We start from the raw sequence: 18,410 nt of genomic DNA, 5'->3' as shown, positions 1-18,410 counted from the left end.
TGTGGTCCTAACCGGAAAGCACAGTGTTGAGCGCTAACCATTTTTTCTCTCCCGTCACTTTCTGTTACATGGTTTAATTGCTGCATTCACTGGAACAGACTCCAAGACCATATTCTCTCCCCTCACATCTTCCAACACTTCCTTGCAAAGAGCAGAACCAGTTCCCTCACCAACAGACAGACACAGCAGTTCAACAGACACTCACTCGCTCACAAAGGTAAGCATGTGTTGGAATTCCCTCAGAAGCGTAGCTTCCAGACTGGCACATGGACCCTTCAATTAGAAGTGTATCAGTACAAAGCGTGTTGAAGCTCAGTCACTATGTTTCCTATGTTCCACTCGTGAAGCTCCAGTGCTGCCAATGGCTAAACCTTTGTCGAATAACTCACATTTTTATAGCACTTTATCACATTGAAAAGTCACTTAGTCCAAGAGCACAGAACATCTCCTATTCATCAGCTTCTATTGAGTATGAGCAAAGATACATCAACAGCTAAAAGTGTCCTGACATGATTCAACAACATAACAAAGAATGAACTTTTGATAGCGCCCCATCATTTCAAAAAGTCACAGAGCACTTTACACAAATTACTGTCAACTGTAGTAATTACAATACAAATTTATATTTTACATTACACAGCACCTTTCACGTCAGGAGGACGTCCCAAGGCACTGGACAGTCCAGGGTTTGCACCCGAGCTTGGGGTTGGATTCAGAAGGGTTGGGTTCGGGAAGATGACCAAAGTGAAAGGTCTGGAGACATTCCTTGAAGGAGACGAGGGACGGAGCGAGGCGAAGGGAATCCAGGATGGAGTCCGGAGGATGGAGACAGAAAAGTTAAGGGGCTGATGGCTGCTGTTGGGTCGGAGAGGGTGGGAGAGGTGACGCAGTGCATGCCGAGCAGAGGGAGCGGGTGGGTTGGTAAGGTTTGTGAAGGTCATAGAGGTAGGGTGGGGCAAAACCGTGGAGGGATTTAAAAGTGAGGACAAGGATCTTGAACTCGATCCTGGGGAGCCAGTGAAGCCGGGCGAGGATGGGGGTGATAGGCTCAGGTGAGGAGCCAATCAGGACCTCGGTCTTGTCAACATTTAATTGGAGCAAGTTACCAATCCCTTAATAATAATACTAATAATAATTTGGTCACTCAATCCACAAATGTTTGTTGGACAATGTTGTGCGCAATTGGCTGCCGCATTTCGCCCACCAATATACAGTCAATTCACTTTACAGTATATTCTGTGAAGCGCTTTGAGACGGCGCTATATCAAATGCAAGGATTATTTATAATAGCTGTGTCTATTCCCAGGAGGTTACCTGGGAAATGCTAGGAAAAGCATCAATTTTAAAAGGTGGGAGAATAAAAAAAGAAAGCAATGCACTAGAGAGTTCAGCACGCCTCGTGGGTCTAGTCTGTAGGGAAAACAAAATGTCAGCTAATAAACCGCCCAAAATAAGCTGCATATCAACTTTATTTTTGAAAGAGATGGTTATTTAAAGGGTCATGATGACATATCCAGAGCTTTTTCAGGTAAATAACCTTGAGCGGTCAGATATGTCCAGCTTAGAGAGCTTTGTACAAAAACAGTGAACTCCTCATAACTTGTCACCACAAAGGAAAAGACTCACGGAGGTATGCTCAGAGGCATCGGAAAGGCCTTCTGGTCTATTAGAGGGCTTCATACCCTATCCTGTCTCAGAGGCTTCTGGTCTATTGAAGAGCCATACTGTGGCCTCCTGCCCTATCCTGTCATAGACCAGAGGCTTCTGCGATGCATCTAAGCATGATGCCCAAACTCTGCCAAGCGCCTGCACCAGTTCACCCTCTGCCAAGTTGCTATCTTGTAGGATGAGATATCCGATCAATCTGACATTGTATGTACTGTACTTACAAGAAATGCGACTCGTTATGTATTAAATGGAGCAACAACATTTTGTATGGGAAGCGGCTACTTAAGTGGTAGTGACTAGTTAATCCAGTGTCTTGTTATCAGGCGTTTACTGTACTTGACAAATTGGAGCTGCAGTAGATAAGGCACAAGCTATACTAGACAGAAATGAATTCCTAAAGACAAACCAGAGCGCTTTCACACAACAATCATACACTGTAATAATAATTCTTGCAATTGATACAGTACCTTATCATGTCGTTGAGGTGTCTCAACGCTCTTCACAGGATATACTGTAAAGTGTATTTTGTGGGCGAAACATGGCAGCCAGATTGCGCACAGCTGTGTCCCACAAACAACCATGGATTGAGTGACCAATTTTATTTTGAGGGATTGTTGGCCAGGACACCGAGAAAGAGAAACTCCCATCTCTTTTTGAATAGTGTCATAGAATCTTTAACATCCACCTGAACAGCCAGATGGGACCTCAGTTTAACAACTCATCTGAAGGATAGCACCTCCGAAAATGGAACACATCTCCAGTGCTGAATTGGAGCATCACCTTAGAACTATGTGATTCCAAGTCCTGACGTGGGGCTTGAACCCACAACTTTCTGACTCAGAGGCGATTGTGTCACCACTGCTCTGCACTGACACACACCGAGCCGGGCTGACACACACATACGATGCACCAAGCTTTTCATTCAGCAATAGAGCCTCCGGTGGTGAATTGATAATAGATGCAAAGGAAACAACACCAATTAGTGTCTGCACAGACAACAAGAACAATTTTCTGCAATTCCCCAGCTTATCTTTTACATAGTTTCATATGGTCGATTGTTTTAAGAACAATAAAAGGCCTGAGGCATGTTATATTGAAGATAATATTTCATCCACAAAATATAGTCAATTCAATTTACAGTATATTCTGTGCAGCGCGTTGAGACGTCCTGAAGAAGTGATAAGGCACTATATCAAATGCAAGGATTATTATTTTTATGATAATAAGCTTCCAATCCATGCCCTGTGCTCTGTATTGTGTTATGTCGAATAGATAAATGGAAAGAGAAAATTACGGATAAAAACTAAAGGTGCTATTTCAAATGCAAAAGGTTTTCACCGAAGGCCATTAGTTCAGATTCCTGATTCACTGGATTATTACAGGGACCAGTGATTGGTGTTGAATCATATGAAGCTAATACCACTGGTTAGCCCTTTGCATGCCTCCAAAATGTTCAGCATAGCACCAACTTCCTTCCCACAACCAAGCTAAGGTCTATTGCTCACTCCTCAATAAACAGCTCCAGGAAGATTTCTTTGCACTTGTACCATTCAGCACTTCCCAGTCAGCTACAGCACAGTGAGATATAGGGCAAAGCTTTCTTGACTACGCACCACATATGTCTTATTCCCAATCTCCGAAGATCATTGTGGCATTTTGATTGAGTGGCCTGTCAGAGGTAAATCAGGTATGGTGGTAAGACGTTCATATTGATTTTACCCAGCTAAGAAGGCAAAGACATTCATCCCATCAGTACCAAGTACCAGAGAGAAACGCACCCTGTTCTGCCCTTTGTTCCTTCATTTTGCAGAACAAAACGTTGGACCAGAAAACTTGGGGCTGAACTTTCTGGTTTTCTTTAGCTGAAGGTTTAAAATAGTCTTAAAATTTAGGATCATGCAATATTTTGGAATCCAGTATTCCATCTCAAATTGAGAACTGATCGACTGCCTGACCAGGAAAACGGCAGAAAATCAGACTTTATCAAACTTCCATATTGAGATCTTAAGTCTACAAAATATGTGGAGTGTCTGTTTCCAGGTGGCACAGTGGGTATTGCAGGATATATCAGGGAGGCAGGTTCATGCTGGGCTGTATAGGCAGTGATGTCAGTCAGGGCAGGAGCTGGAACTAGGATGGGTCTTAATCCACTTTAAGATCTTGCCTTTCCACCATCCTTTTGACCACCCCCAACTCAGGCTTCCAGTCAGCTCTGTGTAGGAGCTTCAGACATCTTCGCGATGTGACAGGCAATATGTCTATAGAGTAAAACTCACATAAGTCTAATCTTTATAAATCGTTTAAATGCTTAAGTCATACATCCAACTGAGCCCCATCAGTTTCCTATCAACAACAACTTCAATTTATATAGCGCCCTCCATGCCGGATGGCGTCTCAGAGCGCTTTACAATAATGGATCCCGGGGCCGAGCCGGGGGATGGGGAGGAAGGTGACCAAACGCACGGTCGAAGAGAAAGGTCTTCAGCAGAGACCTGAAAATAGGAAGAGAGGGGGCGAGGCGAAGGGAGTGAGGAAGGGAGTTCCAGAGCCTCGGGGCATAGTGGCTGAAGGCACGGCCGCCGAGTGTGGAGCGGAGTACTCGGGGGACAAGAAGGCCAGATCCGGAGGAACGAAGGCAACGGATACTGTTTTGAGGAGAGAGGTCAGAGAGGTCGGGGGGTGCAGAGGAGTGGAGGGATTTGAATACCAAAGTGAGGATCTTGAAGTCGATCCTCTCTGGGACAGGCAGCCAGTGCAGTCTGGCAAGGACTGGGGTGATCGGGGAGCGGAGTTTCGTGCGGGTGAGGGGATGTGGGGGAGGAAGGATAATTGGGGGTCGAACCTGACGCCTGGGTTGCGTACCGGTTCGGAGAGTTTTAATGGGAGGTCGGGTAGGTGGAGGAGGTGAGAGCCGTGAGATTTTAGACATTGACGAGAGCCGTCTTGTCAACGTTCAGATGAAGGAAATTTGCGCTCATCCAGCCCCTGAGATCTGACAAGCAGGCTGACAGAACATCAGGGGACTGGGGGACTATCAAAACCAGTTAGATTTCGTTTCATTACTCGTATTTATCACCTCCTTACTCGTAACGCTGCTCCCCTATCCTCCATCACTCCTGCACTTCCCGGGTGCATTGAATCGCGGGAAACGTAGTCTTGATGCATCAATGCATGTGCAAAAAAACTTCATTTCCCCGCGATTCAATGCGATTCCAACACTTTCCGGTAAGTGCGCATGTGGTGATGGGTGAAGACGCATTGAATCGTGGGAAACGTAGTCACCACGTGCGCACATACCAGCTGCAGCGAATTACATAAGTGCAGTGTAGATTATTGATTAAATCAGATTTTATAAGAACATATACAAGAACGTAAGAATTTGCTCGGCGAACAAAGACCAAGGTCCATCTGGTTCACCTTCCACCATCCTGGCAGTCGCTTGACATGTCGTGTTCCAAACTATAAACTGTACCCTGAGATATTATTTTCTAGCAGAAATCTTATCTAATTTGTTCTTGAAACAAATGACATTTTCTGCTTCCACTGTCTCCCTAGGAAGCCTGTTCCATAGGTTTACTACTCTCACCAAAGTAATGTGTCCGCAGATTTTGAATTTACCCCACTTCAGTTGCAGGCCGTGTCCTCTGGTTTTGCTGTTCAGTACAAGATAAAACAACTCATCATGGTCTACATTATCTATTCCCTTCAGAATCTTAAAGACTATAATCATATCACCCCTCGACCTTCTCTTCTCCAGTGTGAACAAGTCCAGTTTATCTAATCGCTCTTCGTTGTCCAGTCCCTCCATCCCCTTAATCATTTTGGTTGCCCTCCTCTGTATCCTCTCAATCACTGCAATATCCTTTTTTATATTGCAGTGACCAGAACTGCACATAGTATTCCAAGTGCGGGCACAAAGTGATTTGTAAAGTGGCAGTTTATACGACTTATAAAAGTTTGCCTGCAACTCAAGACTTCGCCTCAGTCACATTAAATGTTATGATTCTGACTGATACGACTTGTGAGTTTTACTGTCGTGACTGTTGCAGGAGGAAAGGTTCACACTCAGGAATCTGGAGCTGATGCAGGCTTAGCCTATAGGACCATCATATAATAATACTATTACTAATCATGCCTATCACATCTTCGAGACGTCTCAAAGCAGTTCACAGAATATACTGCAAAGTGAATTGACTATATATTTTGTGGGAGAAACGCGGCAGTCAATTGCGCACAGCAGTGTCCCACAAACAGTCATGGATTGAGTGACCAAATTACTATTATTTTAACATTTATTTTTGAAGGCATTATTGCTCCTGGAAAAGCGATCTGACAATCGATTAACAACCGGGTTCCTACTTACTGCTAGGTAAACAGAGGTGTGTAGAGTAAGGAAACTTGCCCAACATTTCACCCTTCCGGGAATCAAACCCAGGTTCTCTCGCTTTCGAGGCGAGTGCTCTAACCACTCTAAGCTCTAAACTACAGGACCATGTGCTCAAATCCAGGACTCGCAAAGTATGGAAAAGTCTTCCATTGGAAGCAATTTACCAGTTGTTAAAAAGAACCAGCTTCTAAACGAAGGCTGAATTAAGAATTTTCCAGTTCTGAATAATTTTAAATTTTATGGCCAAACTGTCTTCACTGAGCCTGTGCCTTGGGGAGCTGCTGACTCTGCAGTCGTGCCCTCTGGAAAGCTAGTGGGAACGTACCAATTAAACTGAGCTTTGATGTCCTCCCAGGGTTTAATCGCTTGTTGACTGGCCTAGTAACATGAGGATTGGCCACTGATGTTAAGCGGATCTCAGTGGACGTGAAAGAGGGGAGGAAGATGAAAACAAGGTGAACGGATAGTTTTCTAAAATAGTTTGCAAAGTGGGGTTGTGGGAGGGGATGGGGGAGAGGAACACATTTACTTTTAAAATACAGAGACAATGTTCCTTGGTTGCATGAAATCCAAACCAAACTAAAAAGTACGAACCCGATCGTTAGTCGATTGGTGGATCACTTTCCAAGGAATAATCCCTTAAAAAAAAATCTATTTGCGGGACCCTGCTGTGCACAATTTGCTGCCGTGTTTCGCCTACACAATATCAGTTCACTTTACAGTATAATCTGTTAAGCGCTTTGAGACCGCTAGAAGACGTGATAAGGCACTATATCAAATGCAAGGATTATTATTATTTATCATAAATTGGAAACCACAGACAAGCCCTTAGTAAAAAAATAGTGTGTTACAATGTTGGAACAATTACCTCCAATTTCATATCCTGTTTAAATCAATAATAAAGCACTAAAACTGATTAAGCTGAGTCTTAAGGTGCCAGTAAAGTAGACACAAATTATTAGGTACACTGCGTGTGATTGCTGCCCCACAATGTAAAACATGCAGATCAGCCCCACTAATTCAGTGGTTCCACTGGCAGCGAAAGGCAGTCCCTGAACACGGGAGTCTGGGCGATATGCAGGGAGACCACTCTCATTTATAATCTTCTGCCCATACTTTATGGCTTTCTTAATTCAGCTTCTGCTACTATTAATGTACTTAGCGTCGAGATTATATCTATATTTTTGAAGTCGGGCAGTGATTTATATGTCCCATTTTTCCGGTCCCAGTTCCCTCGCTTCTAAATCAAGTATCTTACCAATTAAGTGCTGACTACTCCAGTGTATGGCAAGAGAAGAGCGAGTTAACCACAAATTAAACCACTGCCTATTACATCTCCAGCTTATTATAGGCACAGTTCGCCTGCTCTTTTTTATATCAATCTTTCTTTTCTTTTCCTCACCTCGCTGAAATGGTGAGGGGGGGAACGGGGGGAAACCTGCACCAAAGGGAAATTGGTATTTATTAGAACGTGCAGAAATCATGAAAAACACTTTATTTTAAAACGAGTCAGAAAGTGATGGGTTTCAATGTGCAGTGATATTTTATGGTTTTAATTGAAAAGTCCAGCCTAATCAATATTTACTGCCTTCCCACACGATGGATAGCCAGTCACTGAGCTGTCAGCTCTCTCCTGCGAAAATTATATACACTTACCATCCACAGAAATTCAAAACCAGAGAAGCTCACAGCAACATCTGGGGTTAATCTGTGGGATTTCACCGTAAGGACTGTGAATGGTGTAAATGGAGCTCCTTCTGGGAGCCATCTGTGCTTTCCATTGGGCTGTGGGAATCTTGCTCGAATGTGATCTACGTCCTGAGCGGAGATGCCACAGGTCAATAAGAATTCCGAAAAGATTCCTTATGAAAGAATTTGGTTAAGAAATACCACAAAATACCCCATTATCAAATCTCCCTATCTGCATTTCTCTCTCCTCAAACAACGACTGGGGAATTGTTGGCCCAGACACTGAGAGAGGGTGAGAATCTCCCTTCTCTTTTTCAATAGCACCACGGGATGTGTAACAGCCACCTGAACAGGCAAACTGTACCTTTGTATAATGTCTCATCCAAAGGATGGTGCCTCTGACAATGCAGCCCTTCCCCAGAACTGAATTGTTGTGTCAGTCTGATCTGTGAGCTCAAAGTCCGAATTGAGGCTTGAATCCATGAGGCAAGAGTGGTACAAACTGAGCCAGACTGGAACGCAATTTCAGGACACGGGGCTTTTACACAAAGAATAGTGGAAAATCACCCTGAAAAATTCAATAGAATTTTGTGTGTAATCTACTCAAAACACATCCTAATTTAAAAAAAAAAATCTTTTATGGCCAAGTCCAGTTCAGATAGACTCGAGGAGCAGTGAAGGGGGCAATTGAGGGATTGGAACGTCAGTCTGAGAGATGCGTGTAAAAAGGCAGGTCACACTGAAGGCCGACGCAGACATCAAGTCCTTCGATTAGTCTCCACTCAATTTATAGTAATTGCTGTAATCTTGGCTTCAGTTTAACGTTAAATCAAAAACTAAGCAGATTAATGTTTTTGAAGTAAATAGACGCTGAGTAGAATTTTTTTTCAAAAATTGCTAAGGAATCAAATAATAGTGATGACTGGCAAAAACTCAGCAATGGAACCAGTACCAGGAACCAAATCAATCACACTGCTCCGCAATGGCCTGTACCCCTCATTGAGGAACAAAGCCCACGGGGAAGACGTTGAGTCTCAGTCTAGGCTGACATTCCAGTGCAATGCTGGAGCTGCACTGTCAGAGGTACCATCCTTTGTACGAGATGTTAAACTGAGGTCACATCTGCCTTGGGTTGAAGGAATTCGCAGAGGTAGGATGGGGTGAGACCAGGAAGGATTTAAAGCTGAGGACAAGGATCTTGAATTCCATCCGCTGGGAGATGGGTAGCCCATGGAGTCAAGCAGGATTGACTCGCAGAGCCTGGTGCAGAGGAGGGCAGCAGCTGCAGGTTCTGGATAATTGACAACTTGTGTAGGGAAGTGCTGAGGAGTCTGGCGAGCAGAGCAATGGCGCAGTCAAGCATGAATGTGATGAAAGCATGAATGAGGGTCTCAGCAGCCTGAGAGGTAGTAGCAGCAATGAGCAATGTTACAGAAGCTGGGAAAAGGTGAGCAGGTAAGAGTCGCCCTCCAGATGAGACAATAAACCAAAGTCTCCTGTCTGTTTAAATGGATGTTAAAGATCCCTTTATTCAAAAAGATAAGAGATTTCTCCTGGTGTCCTGGCCAACAATCCCCCAAATAAAATTGGTCACTTACTCCATGATTGTTTGTTGGACATTGCAGTGTGCAAATTAGCTGCTATGTTTCACCCACAAAATGGGGAGGAGAAAACTCAATTCAATACAAATTGACATTTATATAGCACCTTTAACATCGGATGTCCCAAAGCACCGGACAGTTCAGGGTAGAGGGCCGAGGGTGTGGCAGGTCGAGGGGGGTGGGGGGATGATGTCCGAAAGCACAGTCAAAGAGTAAGGTCTTGATAGTGACCTTGAAAGAGTCAAGTACAGGGGCTCTGGAATAGAGTCCCAGAGAGAGGGGCAGAAAGGTTGAAAGCCGACCCCTGGTGGTGGGGCTGGCAGGACAAGCACATGGCGCTGACTGGAGGGAGCAGGCGGGTCGGTAGAGTTTGAGAAGGTCGCTTGGGTGGGGCAAGTCCATGGAGGGTTTTAAAGGTGAGGGCAATGATCCTGAACTCACACAAATAGACCCACCAGAAACTAACTTCTGTTTTTTAGTATTTTTCTTTTTTTTTTGGTCTGACACATGCGGAAACCCATCACCATGCTTAAGAGTATCCAAACCAAGCTGAGAATTCCGTGCATCCCCACCTACACATTAGATTTGGAGAACAACACAAAAGAAGGGAAGATGGCTGGGGAGCAAGATGGACTGGCTGTAAACTTGTGAGCCTATCACTAAGTTAGAGGGTAAAGCTCCCCCGTTCGGTGAGGATTGCACTTCTCAGTCCCAACAATGGGTCCAGCAGCCGTAGACAAGCATCAGCTTGAGAGCATCTTACCTGGGACTGAAGCAGCTATTCCTCCGTGTCCTGAAGAAGGAGAGACTTTGTGAGGGCGAGGGAGAGGTCCAGGGCGAGGCCAAGGAGGTGCTCCTCTTCACCAGTTTGTAGCGGGTATTGATGAATCGTGAGGTTGAGGGGCTCTTTACAGAAAGCAGGGAGCTCAGACCTACACAAAAACCCGAAGAGTATTTATGTAATAACAGTTTCAGCAGGAAAAAATTCTACAAGAAATCCACAATCACTGGTTATCAGCTTCTAACTCTGCCCTAGGCTCCTGCATTCCCAAAGGCACATCCTCCTCTTAGTGAGGGCTTGCACCTTTATTACATACAACAGTGTGAGCTCCCTGTTATCAGCCAGCAACACATCACAGCCACACAGGTCAGAGCTCGGGATTAATCCATCTCATTAGATTCTCCTAATTAAACCCATTGCTGGGCTGAGAAAGGAAAGCAATGCTGGCTTTATGAGCGCAGTTTATTGGAGGAAGGGGACCACAATGTTTGGAACTAGGTAAAACAGCACCCGCTGACACGGCATATATCACAGTTCGGAGAAATGTTTTCACACACAGAGTATGGAATGTACTGCCGGGAGCGGTGGTCGAGGCAGAATCTATATTGGCTTCAAGAGGAACTAGACAGGTACTCTAAATAGTGTCAGCTACAGGGGTGTGGGGAAAGGGCAAGGAAACGAGGACTGAAAGGATTGCCCTTTAAAAGAGAGGTACAGTCACAATGGGCTGAATGGCCAGCTCCCGTGCTGTACATTTCTACGGTTCTATGGTACTGTACTGGCCGACAACCCAAGTCAGCCCAAGTCCAGACAAGAGACTTGAACCCAAACCTTTTTGAGTGGAAGGCGAGAGGTCTATCCACTGAGCCAGATACCGAACAACACAAGCAGCAAACGAAAAGCTTAGAATGAAGGAAAGGTGGGAAATGTCTGGGTTGCCTTTTCATTTGGCTCAAATTTTCTAACAGAATCAAAACACTTTGGAACAAATAGACTGGTAGCTCTGTACCCAAGTCTCAGAGAATTACAGAAAAAGGAGCTCACAGATTTATGCTTCATTATAGGCTGGAGGTTTGGGGATCAACTCAGCCCTGCTGTCCCCCTGTTCAGATGAAACCGATTAGCTTAAAGAAAAGCACAAATCACCCGGAGCTCGCTGACAGTGCACTGACATCCTGCTGGCTGGGAATGGGTTAAATTCTCAAACAGCAAGGATCTAATGCGCAAGTTGCCCCTTAATGCAGTAACGCATTTGCACTCCAGGGAGATGATGAATAGGTGCTGTCAAAAATCCATGTACAGTATAGCCCAGGACCCGTGTAACACTGCTTTGCAACTCTCCTTCCTGTAATATGCCACTTAATGGCAATGCAGTTGGACAAGACAAAGGCACTCGGAGCACCTGTCAAAGGCCTATTAAGGGGAAGATTGAGATCCAACTACATTCAAACTTACTCAAGCAATGCAGAGGACTAGTTGTTGATAATTATTGCTAGAGATCAATCGATCGGTCTCTGACATTTTACCTACCTGCACAAAATGATAGTGCTTTGCAATCTGACAGTCGCAATAGATTACTTGTACCGAGCAGGGAACTGCACCGCACTGGAGGCAAGGCAGCTGTATAACTAAACTGGATGGCAATGGAGTCCTGTCTATACTGCGCTCAGCTGACACACAACTTGGGCAGAGAACCGTGGATTTTGGCTTCGCCATTTGCACTGTGGGGAGGGGCAGGGAGGGGGGAGGAGAGAGCGCAGAGAGAAGCTTAAAGACCTTTCTAATCTTTCAACGAGAGCAAAGTCTCAGGCTTGAGCAGAGGGGAGGGCTGTCCTGGCACAACTGTATCACAACCAGCAAGTAGCTCCCAGCCCTGAAATTGTTGGTACAACAAGGCTTCTAGGCCAGGGTCGAACATGGTAAGAAGAATCCTTGCATTTGATACAGTGCCTTCAACACTAAAACGTCTTCGCGCTTTGTGGGCAATTGCTGTCAAGCGCAGTGACTGTGGATTTGTAGGGAAACATGGCAGTCAGTTTGCACACAGCAATTTCTCACAAACCGTCATGCAGTGAATGACTATTTTATGAGAATTGTCGGCCCAGGATACCGTATCCAGTAGTGCCGAGGGATCAGCCACTGAGACTCTGGAACTCTCTGCCTCAATCCCTCTGCCTCACCCCCTCCTTGCCCACCCGCAGATCTTCCTCTCCATCCGTGCCTTCAGTCACCTCCCCTCTCACCACTGTTAAACGCTGCGAGACCCCGCATGAAAGGTGCTATGTAAACGCAACTTATCTTTGTTGACAGTTTCCCTCCAGGCTCCCCCACTCACATATCCCTGCTCCATTCACACAACATACCACGGCGCTTGTTCATCAACTAAGTTTAAAACCAAAGTCATCTCAGGGACACTGTGTACCCTTCCAGGATGTGAGACACAGGTCCTGCGCCTCACAGGGCACAGATCAGTTTCCCTTTTGGGGAAGAAACAAGGAAGAGGTTTCAGGTTGGGGGGCGGGAGGGTTGAGTGGGAGGGGCTGCAGGTGGCAGGAGCGAGCGACAGAACCGGACACTTGGCATGTGCCAACTTTGTAATGGAACCACACAAAAAAATCGCTTGAGCAGCTGCCACCTGCTTAATGAGTCTCTGAGGAGACCAACTGACCAGAGCGAGCGAGCTAAATATCAGCTACTGGAGGTATGTGTGTGTGTGTGTGTGTGTGAGAGAGAGAGGGGGAGTGTGGAGACAGCAAGAGCAATGACAGATTAAAGCTCAGGATTAATTTCCCCAGCAAGTGGACAAGTCGTAGCTTGTGCTGAACATCAGCACAGCCCATCAATCTCTCCGGCTGAATCCCTTTCTATTGCTTCTGTTCACAGTCCATTTCCAGCTGATTACTTCCCACACCTCCAGTGCTTTATTTACCAGCTGTACCTCCATCAGCCACTACATTAAGTACACTCGCTCTAACAAATGAACGCCCATCCCCATCTCTCATCACCTGGCCACGAGGTAAAGCTGCTGCTGCCTCTGTGTGTCGCTGCTTTCCACCCAAAGCTTCCAAATAAGTTTGACTTTTATTTACAGGATTTTTCAATCATTTATTTTATCGAGGGTAAGTTATAGTTAGTGATTAAGGAAAAATATTTTGCTTTTTTCATCACCTTAAAACGTGGCAAAGCACTTTGTAACAATTATTATCATATAGTGACTGTTTTGTAAGCCAAACATGGCAGCCGTTTTGCTCAGAGCAATCTGACACAAACAGCCATGACATTAATGACCAATTATTAATAATTAGTATCTTTCATGTCTCAAAGAACTTCAAAGGACTCGCTGTAAAGTGACAATAATGCTTCTTGAAATGAAACATTAAACCAAAGTCCTGTCTCTGCCTGTTCAGGTGGATGTTAAAGATCCTGTGACGCTATTCAAATAGAAGGGAGTTTCTCTCTCCTGGTGTCCTGGCCAATAATCCCCAGATTAAAAAAAATTGGTCATTCACTTCGTGGCTGTTTGTGGGTCTGGGACCAAATTGGCTGCTGTATTTGCCTACAGACCTCCTGACGTGAAAGGCACTGAATCACATTCTAAATTATTGTTTCTGTAAATATGGGATGTTGTGGTGCACAATTTGGCTTGTCTATTTACCTGCAAGTACATAGTCACTACATTTGGCAGCAACTCCATGTGAGGTGCTTTATGTTGAGGTGTTGTGACATGTTAAGGCTGTATTATCACATGTGTCAGTATCCCATTGTCTTCACATTTCTAAGCAATTCAGTGCTTTTAGCTGTATAACCTTCCCACGCTGCCACCTGTACATCTTGATAAATGATCTGAAAGCTCATAATGGTAATTGCCAAAGGCGTTTCTACCTACTTCAGTGGGTGTTAAAGATCGGATGAGACTAGTGGAAGAGGAGCGACATTGTGACACTATTTAAAACGAAAAGGGAGCTTCTCTCTCCTGGTATCCTGGCCAATAATCTGACAGTTAATTGGTCACTCACTCCCTGGCTGTCCGGGAAACACTGCTGTGTGCTAATTGGCTGCTAAGTTCTTCCACTAAGCTCACAGTCACTCGATTTAACAGTAACTACAGTAGCATGAAGCGCTGTGAGTGTATTTGAAATGATGAAGCATTGTATTGAACAACAACTTTGATTTATATAGCGCTCTCCATGCCGGACGGCGTCTCAGAGCGCTTCGTATTGAATGTAAGTATTAAATATAAGTATTACCATTATTGTTAAAGATTACAAGCGATTAGTCTATTCAAGAGTGAAACCCCATCATAAGAGAACTCGACTATAAAATAGAGGAAGTCCTGCTGTGCAGAGCACTGGTCAAACCTCATTGTGTTCAGTTTAGGGCACCCAACCTTAGGAAGGCTATATTGGGCTGGGAGGACATCAGCCAAAATGCCCTCAAACCAACATGCCTATCATGAGAGCTGGGTAAATGTAAATTATATTCTCTGACGTGAGCAGGTTAAGGGTGATCTGAGAGGTTTGAAATAATAAAGCGTCTTAACAATTACATACAGGACAATACGTCCCCCTAACAGGGAATCCCGAACAAGAGGATCCAATCTGAAAATGAGAGCTGAGACAGGTCAATGTAGCGTCAGGAACCTGTTTCACAGCTTGGGGCAGAGACTGTGCACTGGCTGCTCCTGAGAGATCAGATATACTGATTTAAATGGGATGTTTAACAGGAAAGTAGGGATATTAAGTGACATTGAGAAAAGGGCAGAATTAAAAATGTACAACATGTATTGGCGGATTGCTTTTCCAGGGGTAATAATCCCTTAATAATAATAATTTGGTGACTTAATCCACAACCGTTTGTGGGACACTGCTGTGCACAATTGGTTGCAGTGTTTCAACCATAAAGTATACAGTCAATTCACTTTACAGTATATTCTATGAAGCGCTTTGAGACGTCTCAAAGGCGTGATAAGGCGCTATTTCAAATGCAAGGATTATTATTATTATTTATACTACAGACTTCAAGCAGCTAGTGCCTCACAGCGCTCAACAGCAGCGTGGCTTGATGATGAGCCTGGTGACCGAAAGCACGGTCGAAGATGAAAGTCTGAATACGATGAGGCATATTGCCTGAAAGCACGGCCACTGATGGTGGAGTGGAGGGGATGAGGGAGCGAGAGAGGAAAAAAACACAATCCACCAGCTCAGTCCTTGGACTGCAGATCAATTACTTTCATTGCATTAAAAATGATTTAGACTGAGACTCTAATGGACTGCTGCAGGAACACTGCACTGTCGGAGATGCCACCCTTCAGATAAGATGTTAAACTGAAGTCCTGTCTGTGCCTGTTTAGATGGGTGTTAAAGATCTCACGGTGCCATTTGAAAAGAGATAAGAATTTCTCTCTCCCAATCCAACAACACCCCAAATGAAATGAAAAGCCATTCACTTCATGTCTGTTTGTGGACCATTCCTATGTACAAATTGGCGACCACATTTGCCTACAAAACACAGTCACTACACTTTACAGTAAAACTGTAAAACCCTATGAGCCACTGTCATGATAAGGCACTATTTCAAATGCAAGGATTATTATTACTTTAAAGTTCCATCAATTCAATTGTGCATTTTTTTTATAATGGACACAGACCAATTACTTACATCCCATTCAAAGTATCAGACAAAACCCTCACATAGATAATGAGGGGCTGCAGAGTATTGCCTTCAGGTAGCTGTGTGTTGTCAGCTCCCCCGACAGGATAGTGCAGCAACAGCACCTAAAAATCAGTCCGTTTCACAACAAGCTGGAATTCTCACCATCAAAGGTAGACGCTCAGTGTTAAACAGACCGCTTGCTGCTCTCCAAAGTGTGACACAGTTTAACCATTTGTCAAGATTAGATTTTAAATCAGAAGTCACAGAATTCCCACGCGTAGGTGGAATATCCGGAGTCTGGTTTGGATCTGCTTTTGGCATAGTGATGGGTTTCAGCGTGTGTCAGACACCTGACTGACCAAGACAAACAAAGGACCAGTTCAAGGGCAGTTTCCTATTAAGCTTTTGAAAACTTACAAATAATGGAGGAAAGGGGAGGAATAGTCCAATAGATATCACTGCAGATAATTAAAATCAGCTTCAAAAATATCCAATAATCATCATCTCTGCATTTGAATCCGCCCCCTTTCACTTCAGGGGCTGTCCCAAGGGCTTCACGGGATTTACTGTGAAATGGAGTGTCTGTGCATTTTGTAGGCAAATGTGGTAGCTAATGGCAAACAGCAATATCCCACAATCAGCCATGGAACGAGTGACCGATTTTATTTGGGGGATTCAAGTGCTCCGAGATGCTGCCCCACGTGAAAAGCGTTATATAAATGTTGTTGTTGACCAGGATACTGGGAGAAACTCCATTCGCTTTCTCAATCTTGCCATGGGATCTTTAACATCCACCTGAACAGTCAGACTGGACCTCGGTTTAACATCTCATTCCAAGGACAGTACCTCCACCAATGCAACACTGCCCCAGCACTGCATGTCAGCTTAGACTATGATTCCAAATTCCCGACGTGGGGCTTGAACCCACAAACTCTGACTCAGAGGTGAGAGGTCCAGCGCTTTGAGACGTCCTCCCAACATGAAAGGCGCTCTAAAAATGTAATTTTGTTATTGTTGTTGAGAATGCCAGGCTGTCACACAACTCAAGTACTAATCAGAGGATCTTTATAGCTTCCCATTCATCAGCCTTCCCCTGCAGCATGTCTACACCATGTTCAGCTTGTAGCTCCCTGCATTGACAGATAGATGAACCAAATAAAGCACCCATGGATTTGCGTGACCCTGTTTGGAACCCGGCTCAGGGGAACACATGTCACTCATGTCTCCTTCACTAAAGCAGGAACCTAAGCAATGCAGGCTGCTAGGCTGGATCTGGAGACCTTTCAGAAGTGGACCGAGTGTACAATTGGGGATGATTAAAGAACGATAGAATCAAATTCAATCTTTTTAGCCCTGAAGGAGGCCATTCGGCCCATCACCCTGTGCCTGCTGAGGGAGGTCTCTGTTCACCCTCACTGCCCAGACTACAGCTAACCAGTGAGCAACGCTTTACACGTCTAATTTCACCACCAACTTACAATATATAGTGTAATAAAAACAGAAGTCACTGGGAACAGTCAGCAGGTCAGGCAGCATCTATGGTGAGAGGAAAGTGATGAAGGATCATCGACCTGAATCGTTAACCCACTTTCCTCTCTCCATAGATGCTGCATGACCTGCTGAGTGTTCCCAGCGACTTCTGTTTTGATCTCAGATTTCCAGCATCTTGCAGTATTTTGTCTTGTTTAATAAACTGTCTTTCCCATTACAACCTGCTTCACAAAGGCAATAGGGAGCACGTGGCCGGAGGAGACACCGCTGGTAGTAGGGGAGAGAGACAACAAAGGGATTTGAGGATCTGGAAGTTGATTCCCTGGAGTCCTGGGAGCCAGTGACGTCTGTCAAGAATAGGAGTCATCACTCTGTCCACCATTTAGACAAAAGTTCACACGCAGAGGATGCTGAACAGATACCCCTCACAGCATCACCTCCCAAAACTGGTCAATTATTTCATCACAGCAAACTTTGTCATAGCACACCTATAGTCACATGATCAATAGACCTGGTTTTCAACCCCCACCACCCCCCCACCGGTCCTATCCCATCATCCCCCCCACACCCCGGCCCCACCGCTGTATATATATACACAGTATATATACAGAATATACTGTAAAGTAAATTGACTGTATATTTTATGGGCAAAGCTGCCAATTGCGCAAAGCCAAATTATGACTGGAGCTCTGGTCTGTGGAGCACTGCGGCTTGGCACAGCTGCCATTTCTGCAATGCCAGAGCTGAAATAAATCGTTTTCCTCTTTAGTTACAAGTTTGACGTGTGCTGAGTGAAATCTGCAATCTGACCTCTGCGGGGCTCAAAAGATGGGACAGCAAACACTCACAGGATATTCTCCAACACCCGAGTCCGCACACACAGCTCAACCCACCTGCTCACTAGTTTGGGGATAAGAACATTTCAAGTCAAAAGTTCAAGTTGTGTAGGTTTTGAGCTCGGTCTGGCTTGGCGCTCCGATGCAGTGCTGAAGGAGCGCTGCATTGTTTGAGGTGTGATACTTCAGATGAGTCTTTAAACTGAAGTCGACTGTGCCTGTTCAGGTGGATGTTAAAGATCCCGCGTCGCTATTTGAAAAGAGGAGGGAGTTTCTTTCTCCCGGTGTCCTGGCCAACAGTCCCC

The 18,410-nt window shown here is 44.9% G+C and overlaps 1 protein-coding gene across 1 annotated transcript in view; it reads right to left on the bottom strand.

Annotated features, from left to right (window-relative positions):
- Positions 1–18,410, bottom strand: part of zc3h3 (zinc finger CCCH-type containing 3) — a 70,382-nt gene that overhangs the window by 34,462 nt on the left and 17,510 nt on the right. The window contains exon 4 of the mRNA XM_007901182.2: positions 10,109–10,277. Within this exon, the coding sequence (XP_007899373.1) occupies positions 10,109–10,277 (169 nt within the window). The remainder of the gene's footprint in view (positions 1–10,108; positions 10,278–18,410) is intronic.

The sequence above is a fragment of the Callorhinchus milii genome, unplaced genomic scaffold (assembly GCF_018977255.1).
Source record: "Callorhinchus milii isolate IMCB2004 unplaced genomic scaffold, IMCB_Cmil_1.0 Scaffold2, whole genome shotgun sequence".
Classification (NCBI taxonomy): Eukaryota; Metazoa; Chordata; class Chondrichthyes; order Chimaeriformes; family Callorhinchidae; genus Callorhinchus; species Callorhinchus milii.
Note: the sequence above shows the minus strand (reverse complement) of the source record. Positions and strands in the feature narration are given on the sequence as shown.